General features: G+C 42.0%; 1 protein-coding gene across 3 annotated transcripts; it reads left to right on the forward strand.

Annotated features, from left to right (window-relative positions):
• The first annotated feature begins 8048 nt into the window (after window positions 1–8048).
• LOC106573710 (interleukin-34) lies at window positions 8049–16255 on the forward strand. Of its 3 annotated transcripts, none has more exons than XM_014149010.2 (7): window positions 8049–8285; window positions 9918–10055; window positions 12071–12174; window positions 12372–12449; window positions 12673–12855; window positions 12950–13112; window positions 13856–16255. In XM_014149010.2, the coding sequence occupies exons 2-7, from the start codon at window positions 10016–10018 to the stop codon at window positions 13909–13911; spliced, it is 624 nt and encodes a 207-aa protein (XP_014004485.1). In that variant the 5' UTR covers window positions 8049–8285; window positions 9918–10015; the 3' UTR covers window positions 13912–16255. The 3 variants fall into 3 exon arrangements, with proteins under 3 accessions (XP_014004485.1, XP_014004484.1, XP_014004486.1); XM_014149009.2 differs by lacking the exon at window positions 8049–8285 and adding an exon at window positions 8325–8700; XM_014149011.2 differs by lacking the exon at window positions 8049–8285 and adding an exon at window positions 8718–9574.
• Window positions 16256–17216: the final 961 nt, after the last annotated feature.

Below are 17216 nucleotides of genomic sequence, written 5' to 3' on the forward strand. Positions count from 1 at the left end.
TTTTTACCTTGTTAGTTCAGGGATTCGATTTTGCAGCTTTTCAGTTACTAGTCAGTTACTATGGGACTCCCAATCACAGCCAGATGTGATGCAGCCTGGATTTGAACCAGGGACTGCAGTGATGCCTCTTGCACTGAGATGCAGTGCCTTAGACTGCTGCGCCACTCAGGAGCCCACTCGGGAACTACCAATTGGATACCATGAAATTGGGGACAAAAAAGGGGTAATGTCTCACGGACTGGATTGAAGTGCCTGGCGGGCCGGATGTGGGCCGTACTTTGCCCCCCCCTTGCTCTAATGTGCTAGTGATGGCTATTTAACAGTCTGATGGCCTTGATATAGAAGCTGTTTTTCAGTCTCAGTCCCAGCTTTGCTGCACATGTACTGACCTGGCATTGTGGATGATAGAGGGATGAACAGGCAGTGGCTCGGGTGGTTGTTGTCCTTGATGATCTTTTTGGCCTTCCTGTGACATCGGGTGCTGTAGGTGTCCTGGAGGGCTGGTCGTTTCTCCCCAGTGATGCGTTTGGCAGACCGCACCACCTTGTGGAGAGTCTGGCGGTTGCGGGCGGTGCAGTTGCCGTACCAGGCGGTGATGCAGCCCGACAGGATGCTCTCAATTGTGCATTTGTAAAACTTTGAGGGTTTTAGGTTCCAAGCCAAATTTCTTCAGCCTCCTGATGTTGAAGAGGCGCTGTCTTCACCACACTGTGTGGGTGGACCATTTCAGTTTGTCAGGGATTTGTACGCTGAGGAACTTGAAGCTTTCCACCTTCTCCACTGCGGTCCCATCGATGTGGATAGGGGGGTGCTCCCTTTGCTGTTTCCTGAAGTCCACGATCATCTCGTTTTATTGACGTTGAGTGAGAGGTTATATTCTTGGCACCACACTCCCAGAGCCCTCACCTCCTTCCTGTAGGCTGTCTGGTCATTGTTGGTAATCAAGCCTACTACTGTCTGCAAACTCGATGATTGAGTTTAGGCGTGCGTGGCCACGCAGTCATGGGTGAACAGGGAGTACAGGAGGGGGCTGAGCACGAGCCCCAGTGTTGAGGATCGGCGAAGTAGAGGTGTTGTTTTCTACCTTTGCCACCTAGGGGCAGCCCGTCAGAAAGTCCAGGTCCCAGTTGCACAGGGCGGGGTTAAGACCCAGGGCCTCGAGCTTAATGATGAGCTTGGAGGGTACTGTGGTGTTGAATGCTGAGCTATAGTCAATGAGCAGCATTCTTACATAGGTATTCCTCTTGTCCAGATGGGATAGGTCAGTGTGAAGTGCGATGGCATCGTCTGTGGATTGTAAGCAAATTGATTTCATCGTAAGCAAATTGAAGTGGGTCTAGGGTGACAGGTAAGGTAGAGGTGATATGAATCTTCACTGAACGTTGATACATGTAAACTATTCATATATAGGATATGCGCAGCACTTTGCCTCAATTTATCGATTCAGTTATTGTTTTCTTGTTCAAACCGCAAGCAACATCTGTCAAACTCAAGACATTTCTCTCAAAACACAGGGATGTCGATTCGCACAGGACTAGTATTATCAGAGGACTTTGGAGTTAGTCGAAAAACAGTAGGTTATTCTGGCTGGAATTGTAAGTCTCCTGCCATGTAAAAAAAATTACTGACATGGCAGATTACAGATGTGTTTTGTGCTTGTGCACAATTACATTACCTGACCTCCCCAGTAAAAGTAATCCCGTCCAAATAGCGTTATAGTGGGAGGACTACATGTCACCTCGACTACAAGTTTACTTCAATGTGATGGTTATTATATAAATATTTGCGCTTAAAAGCGTCTCAACCGACATTTCTCGCATAATTCATTTTACCAACACAGACCTATTGGCATTGTCACGAAGTCAGATAAAATGCAAATGTGAGAGCATGTGACTTCAATTGAATGTTTTTTACTTGATTATCATTGTGGGTGTTACTAAGGCAATTCGTCAATGTTGTGACGTGTATTATGACATTCAAATATCATCTTTTATATTTCCAGATAAGGCACTGATGCCCAACAACTATACTGACATCGATCAGTGGGTTAGCAGTGGGTTATGCTGAGTCACTTCTCCTTTTCATTTCAACGTGTCATTCAACAGCAGAACATTATACTATCATGCCATTGTTGAGGTTTGTGTTGTGCCATTCTTGAGGTTGGTGAGATTGCCAGGAAGATACAGTGCATTAGGAAAGTATTCAGACCCCATTACTTTTTCCACATTTTGTTATGTTCAAGCCTTATTTTAAAATTGATTTTTTTTTTTAATCCCTTAACAATCTACACACAATTCCCCATAGTGACAAAGCAAAAACAGTTTTTTATGTTTTTTTTATACATTTGCAAAAATGTATATCTCAAGTATTCAGAACCTTCACTGAGGTCTTTGATGAGGCCCCTTAGGCAGCGATTACAGCTTTGATTCTTCTTGGGTATGACACTACAAGATTGACACACTTGTATTTGGGGAGTTTCTCCCATTCTTCTCTGCAGATCCTCTCAAGCTCCGTCAGGTTGGATGGGGAGCGTAACTGTACAGCTATTATCAGGTTTCTCCAGAGATGTTCAAGTCCGGGTTCTGGCTGGGCCATTCACGGACATTCGGAGACTTGTCCCGAAGCCACTCCTGCGTTGTCTTGGCTGTGTGCTTATGGTTGTTGTCCTGTTGGAAGATGAACCTTCGCCCCAGTCTGAGGTCCTGAGCGTTCTGGAGCAGGTTTTCATGAAGGATCTCTGTATTTTGCTCCGTTTGTCTTTTCCTCGATCCTGACAAGTCTCCCTGCCGTTAAAAAACATCCCCACAGTATGACGCCGCCACCACCATGCTTCACCGTAGGGATAGTGCCAGGTTTCCTCCAGATGTGACACTTGGCATTCAGGCCAAAGAGTTGAATCTTAGTTTCATCAGACCAATCTTATTTCTCATGTTCTGAGAGTCCTTTAGGTGCCTTTTGGCAAACTCCAAGCGGGCTGTCTTTGTGCCTTTTACTGAGGAGTGGCTTCAGTCTGGCCACTCTACCATAACGGTCAGATTGGTGGAGTGCTGCAGAGATGGTTGTCCTTCTGGAAGGTTCTCCCAACTCCACAGAGGAACTCTGGAGCTCTGTCAGAATGACCATCGGGTTCTTGGTCACCTCCCTGACCAAGGCCCTTCCTTCTCCCCCGATTGCTCAGTTTGGCTGGGCGGCCACCTCTAGGAAGAGTCTTAGTTGTTCCAAACATCTTCCATTTAAGAATGATGGAGGCCACTGTCTTCTTGGGGACCTTCAATGCTGCAGAAATGGTTTTGTACCCTTCCCCAGATCTGTGCCATGTCAATGTGTACTCTCAAGATTAGATTAAAACATTTCTGCTGGCCAGGGAAAGACTTCCCAAATATGCACAAATGCATGCATTTTTTGCATAAACAGTTGTGTTTGGTAAGCTGTCTCAGACATTTCTTCTGTTCAATAGGTTATAATTTGTGTTCTTATTTACTTCAATGTGTTCTAAAGTAACTTAATTTTATTCAAACTTCCTGATGTTGTAACTGCAAGCAATAATTCAAACATTAGAAGACTAACTACACTGCTGAGCACCAGGGTCGTTCCACTTTGACCCTGTCCCTATTTTGAGGGTGTAAGGATGCTGAAGATGGACATTTCCATCACTGGAGAGTCATTGGTCTCCATCTTCTGGGACTTCCCCCCCTGATGTCAGTTAGTCTAGACTAGCAGATGGTGTCAAGAGAATGTCTCTTGGCCCGCTGCCTGAAATCTCAAATCAGGGTGCATCTCAATTGTCTAAAGGGGCTTCCTCTCCTTGATCTTCATTGATCTTGATGTGAAAACAAAATAAAACAATATTATGTATCTGATGTGTTTGCTTTCACCAGCATGTTTTCACACAGAGTAGATGAAGGGAAGGAAACATGGGTGTGAATGTATCAGAGGTGTTTGCTTTCACCAGCATGTTTTCACACAGAGCAAATGATGGGAAGGAAACAAGGGGGTGATGATGCCACTTTAAGACTGTTAGCTACCCACTCCTACTAGTGTGATGATGACATTTATTAAATTCTAATTATGCCTAGACTTTGATCTTACAGCTAACTAACGGATTATAATAATGAATGGGATTGGGTCAGAGGGCAAATTAATTTCAGCCAATACCTGAATATTCCTTTAACTGCAACATTCAGCTTTAGAAATTTGACTAAAACCAACTAACCACTCCTGAAGCCATTGAGGTACTGTATTATTTGCCAGATCTTGTCATTCCTGCCCACCTCACTACTGTGGGATAAAGGCCAAAGAATCCATAATGATCCACATGTGCGTTTGAGGTGGGATAATTTGGTACCCTAACTGTACCATTTATTTCTGTATCGTTGTCTAATGTTAGTGGGGCAAATTACTTTAAGTGTTACTCCTTAATCACTCTGATAAATAAAATAGTTTTTTTAGTGTACTTTTAACAGTGCTGAGATTTACTTCAAAGTGTAGCAATACAGATGACATCAGTTATTGATACAGACATGGTGGTGTAGCAGGAAGATTGGAATGCTGTGAACCAAGAGGTAGTGAGATCAAATCCCAGCTGAAGACATGTTGAATATGAATTACTGTATAAATGAACATGCACAATGTAATCATGTACAGTCGTGGCCAAAAGTTTTGAGAATGCATATATACATTTTCACAAAGTCTGCTGCCTCAGTTTGTATGATGGCAATTTGCATATACACCAGAATGTTATGAAGAGTGATCAGCTGAATTGCAATTAATTGCAACGTCCCTCTTTGCCATGCAAATCAAATGAACTAAATCCCCCAAAAACATTTCCACTGCATTTCAGCCCTGCCACAAAAGGACCAGCTGACATCATGTCAGTGATTCTCTCGTTAACACAGGTGTGAGTGTTGACGAGGACAGGGCTGGAGATCACTCTGTCATGCTGATTGAGTTCGAATAACAGACTGGAAGCTTCAAAAGGAGGGTGGTGCTTGGAATCATTGTTCTTCCTCTGTCAACGATGGTTACCTGCAAGGACACACGTGCCGTCATCATTGCTTTGCACAAAAAGCTTGCTCAGGAATGGCAGCAGACAGGTGTGAATGCATCTGCACGCACAGTGAGGCAAAGACTTTTGGAGGATGGCCTGGTGTCAAGAAGGGCAGCAAAGAAGCCACTTCTCTCCAGGAAAAACATCAGGGACAGACTGATATTCTGCAAAAGGTACAGGGATTGGACTGCTGAGGACTGGGGCAAAGTCATTTTCTCTGATGAATCCCCTTTCTGATTTGTTTGGGGCATCCGGGAAAAAAAGCTTGTCCGGAGAAGACAAGGTGAGCTTTACCATCAGTCCTGTGTCATGCCAACAGTAAAGCATCCTGAGACCATTCATGTGTGGGGTTGCTTCTCAGCCAAGGGAGTGGGCTCACTCACAATTTTGCCTAAGAACACCGCCAAGAATAAAGAATGGTACCAACACATCCTCCGAGAGCAACTTCTCCCAACCATCCAGGAACAGTTTGGTGACGAACAATGCCTTTTCCAGCATGATGGAGCACCTTGCCATAAGGCAAAAGTGATAACTAAGTGGCTCGGGGAACAAAACATCGATATTTTGGGTCCACGGACAGGAAACTCCCCAGACCTGAATCCCATTGAGAACTTGTGGTCAATCCTCTAGAGGCAAACAAAAACTCACAAATTCTGACAAACTCCAAGCATTGATTATGCAAGAATGGGCTACCATCAGTCAGGATGTGGCCCAGAAGTTAATTGACACCATGCCAGGGCGGATTGCAGAAGTCTTGAAAAAGAAGGGTCAACACTGCAAATATTGACTCTTTGTATGAACTTCATGTAATTGTCAATAAAAGCCTTTGACACTTATGAAATGCTTGTAATTATACTTCACTATTCCATAGTAACATCTGACAAAAATATCTAAAGACACTGAAGCAGCAAACTTTGTGACAATTAATACTTGTGTCATTCTCAACTTTTGGCCACGACTGTAGAGTGCATTCAGAAAGTATTAAGACTTTTTCCACATTCTGTTATGTTATAGCCTTATTTTACAATTGCTAAAATATTTTTTTATCCTCATCATTTACCCCATAATGACAAAGCGAAAACAGGTTTTAATTTTTTTTGCAAATGTATTAAAAATAAAAAACAGATACCTTATTTACATAAGTATTCAGACCCTTTGCTATGAGACTCGAAATTGAGCTTGGGTGCATCCTGTTTCCATTGATCATCCTTGATGTTTCTACAACTTGATTGGAGACCACCTGTGGTAAATTAAATTGAATGGACATGATTTGGAAAGGAACACACCTGACTATATAAGGTCCCACAGTTGACAGTGCATGTCAGAGAAAAAAACCAAGCCATGAGGTCGAAGGATTTATCCGTAGAGCTCCGAGACAGATTGTGTCGAGGCACAGATCTGGGGAAAGGTACCAAAACGTTTCTGCAGCATTGAAGGTCCCCAAGATCACAGTGGCCTCCATCATTCTTAAATGGAATAAGTTTGGAACCACCAAGACTCCTCTTAGAGCTGGCTGCCTGGCCAAACTGAGCAATCGGGGGAGAAGGGCCTTGGTCAAGGAGGTGACCAAGAACCCAATGGTCACTCTGACAGAGCTCCAGAGTTCCTCTGTGGAGATGGGAGAACCTTCCAGAAGGACAACCATCTCTGCAGCACTTTATGCAAAAAAATGCATGCATTTGTGCATATTTGGGAAGTCTTTCCCTGGCCAGCAGAAATGTTTTAACCTAATCTTGAGAGTACACATTGACATGGCACAGATCTGGGGAAGGGTACAAAACCATTTCTGCAGCATTGAAGGTCCCCAAGAAGACAGTGGCCTCCATCATTCTTAAATGGAAGATGTTTGGAACAACAAAGACACTTCCTAGAGGCCCAGCCAAACTGAGCAATCGGGGGAGAAGGGCCATGGTCAGGGATGTGACCAAGAACCCGATGGTCACTCTGACAGAGCTCCAGAGTTCCTCTGTGGAGATGGGAGAACTTTCCAGAAGGACAACCATCTCTGCAGCACTCCACCAATCTGGCCTTTATGGTATGGCTAGATGGAAGCCATTCCTCAGTAAAAGGCACATGACAGTCCGCTTGAAGTTTGCCAAAAGGCATCTAAAGGACTCCAACCATGAGAAACAAGATTCTCTGGTATGATGAAACAAAAATTTAACTCTTTGGCCTGAATACCAAACGTCACGACTGGAGGAAACCTGGCACCATCCCTACAGTGAAGCATGGTGGTGGCAGCATCATACGTTGGGGATGTTTTTTAGTGGCAGGGCCTGGGAGACTATTCAGGATCGAGGGAAAGATGAATGGAGCAAAATACAGAGAGATCCTTGACAAAAACCTGTTCCAGAGCACTTAGGACCACAGACAATGACCCTAAGCACACAGCCTAGACAATGCAGGAGTGGCTTTGGGACAAGTCTCCGAATGTCCTTGAGTGGCCCAGCCAGAGCCCGGACTTGAACCCAATTGAACATCTCTGTAGATGTTTTTTCCTACATTTCTTCATGTTGGAGCTAAGTTTGGCATGCTAGTAGATACCCATAGACTTCCATTCATTGCATCAACGCTAGTTAGCATTGACTCGCGAGACAACCTCTAAATTCCTTCATACTGGACAAATAGACATAAAAATTGTATCATCTGACTCTGGGGAAGTAGATGAAGGGCATCATTGCTAAATGGCAAAGTATCCCTTTAAGTTCAGGTAATACTTTGACTGAAAAGTTGAGTAAACAAACAAAGCTGTGGAACCAGTTACTTAATCATATTTAGTTGAAACAGCTATTTAAAAAAATTACAGTGTATGTTGGCCTCACAGATGACCTAGAGTTGTATTTATAAAGCCATTTTACATCAGCAGTTGTCACAAAGTGCTTTTCAGAAACCCAGCCTAATACTCCAAAGAGCAAGCAACGCAGATGTAGAAGCTCTGTGGCTAGTAAAAACTCCCTAGAAAGGCGGGAACCTAGGATGACAACAAGAGAGGAACCAGCCTCTGAGGGGTGGCCAGAGAGAAAGATGGGAGACAGTGATGTGTGAATGTCATGCAATGATGTGATTGTGAATACATCGCATACATGCCTGGACCAGTGATTTTGAGCACATGGGAAAAGTTGAAAGCCTATAAGGACACTAACGTGGAGTCCTGTCCTCACCTACAATTATTAAACGCAAAGAATGTGTTTCAGAGGGCAGTCTGGTCAGGGATGAGATCGCATTATTTCAGAGAGAGGTAGGTGCATTGGTTGGAAAGTGAAAGTAAAAACCCGTGACATCTGGGCCTGTAGAAGCATGTTTTTTTAACAGGCTCTGCCCTCATTCGGAGCTGCTGCTGGAGACGAACAGATTCGCAATTAATATTTTCACATTTTGGAGAGCTGGGGGCCAAAGAGGGCAAGAAAGGGAGGCATCGTTTATTTTCCAAAATTCGCTTTGGTCTGAGACGGGGTTTTGTTCTGGGTGTTGCCACACTCAGATAATCTGTTGAAGACGACACTTCGTGCCAATGTCACTGGCCGGATTAACGCACGCGTTGTTTCCAAGATTTGTAAATCATTTGTGTGGGGCATGTGTGCTTTTGATCGTTGCTGCTGCGGGTTATTCTGAAGATACTGGAGTGTTGAAGTGACGGTTTTCGGTTGTTACAGGTGTGATTGTGCAAGTTTGAATATTGAATTACAATTTGTTACGCTTTGCGCAAATATTGGAACTGCTGCGCTTCATAGGCTGCTGCGTTGCCCACTTTTGTTATACAGTCATACATATTGTTATTAAAAGATAATAAGTAAGACTAACAGGCTATTACGGAATATTGACGCTGAGGTTGGAAACACGAAAGTGCTCTTTTGATATTGTAGGCTATATGGATATATAATAAAGACCCCTGGGATCCATCCATCCATTGGATAGAGAATGTAACATTTGCCCTCATTCGTTAGAGGCGTATTGCGTTGTTATTTGTCAGTGTATGCTGACGATATTATGCTATGCATTTTATTGTTATATACAGTACCATGTGTGTCCAGACATGTGTCATTTATTTTGCCACTGTCCTGCACCTTTCTACAAGTTACAGCTATGATGTGTGATTAATTTTCTTGATATAAATTGTATCATTTTCCATCATTTTTGGGGGAAACTGATCATGGAAATTCACATGTGAATGAATAATCACATCATTCACATTCGGCGTACTCAGACCCACATTTGAACTTGATGACGGTCTCTCTAGATTTCAAATGAATGATTAATAGATTGTATCACTGATATATTAATCGTATATTAATATATTAATCAACGTTGTATTTATAACTCTGTAATAACCGTATTATATTGGCGTTACTGCAAGTGAATGTGCGTTATAGATTCATTATTCGAATTATTATTTAATTGACAAAGATGGCAGAGCATTTACAGCCATTTATTGTAATAATTCCTGGTTAAGTGAGGGAAAGTCATTACTAGAGTGGAGTTCTTGATACACTAGTTTTGGCAATGCAGTACTTTAAACTTCAAACTCAGGTAATGACCCATCTCTCCTTTTGACAAAGTGGTTGGTGCCCTAGATGTACACACGTGTGTCTGCCATGAAATATAAACTGTACATTGCTTATTTTCTGTCCGTTCAACCTCAAAATCTCTGAGAAAGGCCTTGAGGCTGATACATAAAGTGTAATAAAGAGCAGTGATACTAGCAAGAGCAGTGATACTAGCAAGAGCAGTGCGGGGTTTCTTATTTTTTCTCTGTTCTTTCAACCTGACAAGGGTACTGTGTTTGTAGCTATTCAGAAAAAATCAAATTAATACCAATGAAGAAAGTGGATGTTGAAATGTCTAAAAATGCCTGTCTGTGTTGCTGTTACAGGCTAACAAGGAGCGAAAAGGGCCTGGTGGTGCTCCGGAACAGTGTGGGCTCTGAGTCGGAGGCCTCCAGCGTGTTTCAACAGGGACCTCAGTTGGAGTATGGTCCGGCCAACATCCTTGCTCCTGGGTGGGCTATTTGGTAAGAGAAGTGCTGTTGTGTATGTTCATGTGTGAAGAATTACGTATCAGGCCAAAGGCTAGAGTCTTCTTGACATATTGTTGGGAAAGAATCTAGCTTCCAAAAATGTGGTGGGGTCAGAACTGGGATGATGTGTAGTGGTAGTTTAGTTTGACATCATGGATGTTATTCCTGGTTTCATTAATAAGTTATGCTTTTGTTGCAATGGGCTGGGTGAGACCTCATCACATCAACCACTTATAAGTTTAAAGCTAAGAGGCCCTTAATAGTGTGAGGAAGTACATCTACAGTGGAGACCATTGAGAATTGTTTGTACCATGCGCACATTCAGCAACTGAGCCCCAGTTTGTCTTTGGAGAGTGAGAGTGCTAAATCTAATTAATATTTAAGAGATGATAGTTCTTCAGTTTACAGAGAGCACTATTACCATAAATCATCACTGACAAACAATGTATATTGCAAAGAGCTCAAGCTAGAAAGTTTCAAAGGAGAGAGACAGTAGAAAACATCTATGGGTATTTCCTATCTCAGATAGAGAACCCCCCCCCCAAAAAAAAGTTTTTGCGTAGGTCCGGTTTCTGTTGCAAAAAAAAATGATAGCAGTTAAATCTTGGTATCTTTGATTCTAACCACGTCCTGTAACAGAGACAAAGAGAGAGAGACACATACAGGAGTAAAAGAAAGATCGGAAGAAGGTGTAATTATTGAAGACAATAGAGGGGAGGTGGGGTGAGTGAGGTATATAAATATCTGATGTTTGAGCTCCTGACTGTATATGGACTTGTTTGGTGTATACAGATTGTGCGGTGAGGCATATTCCTAGTGCTTTGTGAAGTGTGTTGTGAAGTGTGTTGTGAGGTCTTGGAGACTTTGCTGACTCCGAGTCTCTATACAGCCGTCTGCATCCAAGCCCTGGCCCACAATATCTAACCACACAGTGATCAACAACAGACTGGCTTTGGACTACATGCCACCACTCATTCTGCCCCCGGCTATGTACAGTCAGAGCTAGTTACTCCTGAGAAGAAAATACCCTTTTGTCAAAATAGGCACTACTGTCTCAATCTGAGTTTAGACCACAGGACCAAACCGAACAATCCTGTGTTCACAAACATAATAGCAAAACTTTTCTGCTGACCGTGACTGTGTATTGGATGTCTCCTGCCCTTGACCACATGCAGATTATGGTGGTATAATGGAGTTTACCAACTTTTTTTTGCCCAACAGTTTACCCACCTTTTGCAGAGAAATGCATTGAAAATATAGGCAGCACTACTTTTTCCCCCACTGCGACCGGCATTTTTTTGACCACTACAAAAGTTGTGTAGAACCTAAAAGGGTTATTTGGCTGTCCCCATAAGATAACACTTTGTAGAACCTTTTTTGGTACTAGGTAGAACCCTTTTGGGTTTCATGTATAACCCCTTTCCACAGAGGCTTCTACATGGAACCCCAAAGGGTTATACCTTGAACCCAAATGGGTTCTACCTGGAACCAAAAAGTGTTCACCTATGGGGACAGCCAAAGAACCCTTTTTGAACCCATTTTTCTAAGAGTGTACATTACTGATTATGGTGAAGCGTTTTAGAGGAGATTATTGTTGTGAAAATTAAGGTGTTTACTCAGTATTATAATTTCCGCAGATGGGGCTCTCCTTTAGATTGGTGGATTCTCAGTGAGATAATGAGTCTGATGGAAAGAAGAGGTCATATTTCAGCATAATTAATTTGAGCGCAGCCAGCCAGCCAGCCAGCCACAGAGGTCTAGCTAGGAGCGATGGTCTGTCTTTGCACTGTGAGAGATGTCTCAATGTCTTTACTCATCTGAGTTCAGTTCTCACACCATTATACCACTTCAATGGTGGTGGTAAAAACAATAAAAAATAATTAAACACCAAATTAGTGCACTAGGCCTTTATTACTCCGGGATGAGCAGAGAAAAATACTTGGGTAGCTATCCAGGAACAGTGTTGGAGAGCCCTGTATTATATGATATGAATGTTGTGCCCCCTGTAGGTTTGATGTGGGTAATACCGGTTTTGATGACACCTACAACATTGGCCCAGTGCACGTCGTTGAAGACATTGGAAACCAAACTCACCGACAGAAGACGCAACTTGGTAAGAATGGTTCAGGATATCAAGACAGTGACTTGCAAGTTTGGAATATGAATGAAATTAGACACACATTAAGGAAGACTAGTGTGTGGATCACTGCACAGAATAATTATATTGAAATTTGATATATATGGAAAAGAAAGGTGGTATATTTTTGTACAAACACAATCTGACACAAAAATCGTTCCTGTCTTTAACAGAAGCACAATTTCCCCATTAATTACACCATCAGAGTTCACTATGAAGAGCTGTTCAAGCTCAGCAATATCAGCAGGCTGGTGAGTCCCTCCATTTGTTTCCTAACCCTTATCATTATCACTCTTGTAACTTGTTCAGTCATATGAAAAATCAACGTATCATACCATCCACTCACTCACCCTTCATCTACTTTGCTTCCTTATTCTCCTTCCTTTATCTTCAACCTTCACTCTTATCACTCTATACATCTCTATCTGTTCCTCCTCCTATCCCGCTCCCCACTATGTCACTTTATCTCCTCAGAGGGTGAGGGTGGATGATCTGGAGGAGGGGGACCTGCAGGATGTGTGGCTGTTGGTCAACCAAGAGGTGTTGAAGAGGATCTTGAGAGTCCTGCCAGTGAGACACCCCTCCTACAAGTACACCTCCGATCTGGAAGATCTCTTCAGGAAGATCCAGCAGGTGTTCCCACCACAGAGTGATGAGGTGTGTAAGACTGGCCATAGTGTCACTGCTCTGCTCATCTCTCTGTGGACAAACTTAACTCATAATGGTCATGTACTGTATGTTTATCTCTCAGAGAGAGCCCCCAGAGCGAATAGAGGAGATCTACAATAGAGTGAAGGAGCCCAACTCAAAAGGGTGGAGGTTCGTGACCCCCAAATCCCTGTTGGATAACTGCTATAGGACAATGCACTGTCTCTTCAAAAACTGCTTTCCCAGTGAAGATGGAGAGCAAGACTGTGAGTGCACTTCATTCCCTTATTATATTTCCTGTCTTCTCTTACCTCTACTCTCACCTCTACACTAACCTCTCTATGTTGGCATTTTCCCCAGGAACACAAACCCACTCAACTGGTTTGGCATGTTGTGTCAATTGTATCTCTTCAATGTCTGTAGACACTACCTTGTTCTTATTCAACACTGTTTAAAGAGAGATAGTTGTCTGTGCCACAGGTACCCATGAGGTCTCTGACTTAAAAGGAGAGGGACTTGGACAGGCCTGTTAATATCTCCTGTTAGCCTATTCATAAATCATTTACACATCCTATATAGGTTAACACATGACTGTATCATTCACTTTTAACCACACAGGTTAATTGCATCAGCACCTCTTAAGGTATATTTGTTCCATGTTTTACAGAGAGATCAGTAGAGTTGTTGAGGCTAGAGCACATCTGTTAACAATTTAATAGAAGGCCTTACATATGGAAAACGTAAAGCATGAAGGAGTATAAAGCACTCGTGCAGAACATGAGTCATGAATCTAAAAAATCATTTGAAGAAAAAACAGCAACAACGATGTAGCGCACATGTTGGATTGGTTTAGAGCTTACTTCATGGCTAGGATGTTCAAAGCAGGCCCATAAACGTTTAATGAAGTGTCACTGATCATTCAAAATAGCTGGTATGCTTTTATCAGAAATATTTAGACATGATTTTAAGATGATTGATCTCAGTCACTTAAACTATTTTCTTACTTCAGATTGTAGCTCTCTTCACTGGCGGAAGGGCAGAAAGAGACAACTACAGGCAACCTGAGGTGGACGCTATTTCCAAACACTGCAAATATACACTGAGTGTAAAAAACATTAAGTACACCTTCTTAATATTTAGTTGCACCCCACCCGTTTTTGCCCTCAGAGCAGCCTCAATTCGTCAGAGCTTGTTGACTCTAATGCTTCCCACAGTTGTGTCAAGTTGGCTGGATATCCTTTGGGTGGTGAACCATTCTTGATACACACAAGAAACTATTGAGCGTGAAAAACCCAGCAGAGTTTTAGTTCTTGACACAAACTGGTGCACCTGGCACCTACCACCATACCCTGTTCAAAGGCACTTCAATATTTTGTCTTGTCCGTTCACACTCTGAATGGCACACATATACACTCAATGTCTCAATTGTCTCAAGGCTTAAAAATCATTCTTTAACCTGTCTCCTCCCCTTCATCTACACTGATTGAAGTGGGTTTAGCTAACACGTGACATCGATAAGGGATCATAGCTTTCACCTGGATTCACCTGTTCAGTCTATGTCATGGAAAGAGCAGGTGTTCATAATGTTTTGTACACTCAGTGTATGTCCAATGTTGCAGTTGATCTGTATGCCATACCCCTCCCGTGTGAAGTTCTGATGTTGTTGCACCAACAATATGCCCTGAAAACTATTACCAACGGTATGCAACCCAAACGTCATCTGTTGCTATGGATGCCACAGTAAATACATTCCCTGTGGACTTTGCAGCTTTATCCACTCACTGTTATTGTCACAGCTTGCCTACAGTTTTGTTTACTTATCATTCTTTGCCTCCTATGTTGTATACTACTTTGAAAGAGATATTTTATAGTTTTCATATGTGTACTTATAATATATTGTCTGCTGATGTTTATGTTCTGTGTTTTGATTGTGGGTTCGACATGTGTTTATACATTTACATTTACATTTTAGTCATTTAGCAGACGCTCTTATCCAGAGCGACTTACAAATTGGTGCATTCACCTATAATATCCAGTGGAACAACCACTTTACAATAGTGCATCTAAGTCTTTTAAGGGGGGGGTTAGAAGGATTACTTTATCCAGTTGTATGGTATAGTGCAGGTGGCTATGCTCAAGCAGAGAGCTACAGTGTATGGCATTTCTATACTTTTTTTGCAATCTGGGAACACTTGTTGGTGACAGGTATTAACAACTGCTGCCAATATATTCAAAAATAAGAACAGAACCCAAACATAGCTACTTTCAGGACTGTTGTCGTCTTCTTTTGCTCAGTTTTTAGAGCATGGCGCTTCCTATGTCAGGATAGTGGGTTTGATTCCCAGGACCATCCATACTTAAAATGCATGCACGCATGACTGTAAGTCACTTTGTATAAAAGCGTCCGCTAAATGGCATATACTGAACAAAAATATAAACGCAACATGCAACAACATGGAATAACTGGTTCATTCTCAGCTTCCAGAAACTGTGTACAGATCCTTGCGACATGGGGCAGTGCATTATCATGCTGAAACATGAGATGATGGCGGCGGGTGAATAGCACGACAATGGGTCTCAGGATCTCGTCACGTGATCTCTGTGCATTCAAATTGCCATAGATAAAATGCAATTGTGTTCATTGTCTGTATTTTATGCCAGCTCATACCCTAATCCCACCGCCACCATGGGGCACTCTGTTCAGAACTTTGACATCAGCAAACCGCTCGCCCACACAACGCCATACACGTGGTCTGCGGTTGTGAGGCCAGTTGGACATACTGCCAAATTCTCTAAAATGACATTGGAGGTGGCTTATGGTAGAGAAATTAACATTAAATTCTCTGGCTACAGCTCTGGTGCACATTCTTGCAGTCAGTATGCCAATTGCACACTCACCTTTTAATGTCCCCAGCACAAGGTGCACCTGTGTAATGACCATGCTGTGTAATCAGCTTCTTGATATGCCACACCTGTCAGGTGGATGGACTTTCAGGGAAAAGGAGAAATGCTCACTAAGAGGGATGTAAACAAATTTGTGCACAAAATCTGAGAGAAATAAGCTTTTTGTGCGTATGGAAAATGTATGGGATCTTTTAATTCAGCTCATGAAACATGGGACCAACACTTTACATGTTGCCTTAATATTATAGTGAATGTGTTTGACGTTTAAGCAATTATGATATTTCTTTTTTCTATGTTTTTATAATTGATTTACGATATTTTGCTGACTTGCAGGCTTTGTCAGTGAATTCCAGCAATGTCCAGCCACTCATGGTTTTGTCACTGCTTATTGATGCTGAAATAAAGCTATTTGTGCAATCTATTCACAGGTTCAACATGTTGAGAGTTGGGACACACTGCATTTCTTGTATGGTTACATTAAAAGAAAGAGTTTCTATATACACAAGACAGTGTCAAGTTATTTATTTGGAAAGCTATTAATATAATATGTGACAGCCATTGTGAAAAATACATGCCATTGACCATATGGACATTGTGTTCTCTTTTTCATGTTTAAAAATAAGTTTAGTTTAATGTCTCCTACATAACTATGATTGGGCCATGTATTTAAAAAATAGCACTGGATCAATTTCAGTTAATTAGAAACATTGCAAAACTCCACTGCCTAAAGTCATTCCCACTGAGCACTGCACTTTTTTTAAATCTCAATAGTCAGGTTTACATGTCCACCAATATCCTGTTAAAGTATTCTGTTTTTGAGTTGACATATAAACATCAAATCACTTCAAAAGTAGGCTATCTACGCAGTTCAATCCATCATAATTCCATAATAATTTATTTTTCTGATACTCCAAACTGGACCTTATAGCCTACTGGCTACTTTCACCCCTAATTTAGACAACTTTCTGCTTATAATTTTTGATATTTGGTAGGCCATATTATAATTTCTGACGTTTGGTAGGCCATTTGTTTGTCAACTGTAGTTAGATAATGCAGCTTTTCTTCTGATATTGGCTTCATAATAGTTTCTTCTTCTTTTTGTTGAGTTTAGTTACATTTCTCAATTGGCAAAGTGGGCAAATTTAGGCAAATTTTGTCTAAAGGAACAGTGAGACATTGTATTCATGCATACAAAAACAAACAATGAAAGACAAACATTGTAAGTTAACATTTTATAATAATGTTAGTGTGGCAGAGGTGGAACAATTATTGTTATCGATCAATAATGACAAACCTCCTGGCTTTGACAACTTAGATGTAAAGCTACTGAGGATGCTAGCTGACTCTATGGCCACTCCTATCTGTCATATATTTAAGGAAGGTGTTTGTCCTCAAGCCTGGAGGGAAACCAAAGTCATTCTGCTACCCAAGAGTGGTAAAGCGGCCTTTATTGGTTCTAACAGCAT

The sequence above is a fragment of the Salmo salar genome, chromosome ssa16 (assembly GCF_905237065.1).
Source record: "Salmo salar chromosome ssa16, Ssal_v3.1, whole genome shotgun sequence".
In the NCBI taxonomy this organism is placed as follows: Eukaryota; Metazoa; Chordata; class Actinopteri; order Salmoniformes; family Salmonidae; genus Salmo; species Salmo salar.

Bases quoted from the DNA above. Each gene is read 5' to 3' on its own strand.
- LOC106573710 (XM_014149010.2), top strand. From the start codon at position 10,016: ATGGTCCGGCCAACATCCTTGCTCCTGGGTGGGCTATTTG. The intron at 12,175-12,371 runs GTAAGAATGGTT...TGTCTTTAACAG, and splicing joins CCGACAGAAGACGCAACTTG to AAGCACAATTTCCCCATTAA. The intron at 12,856-12,949 runs GTGTGTAAGACT...TTTATCTCTCAG, and splicing joins TCCCACCACAGAGTGATGAG to AGAGAGCCCCCAGAGCGAAT.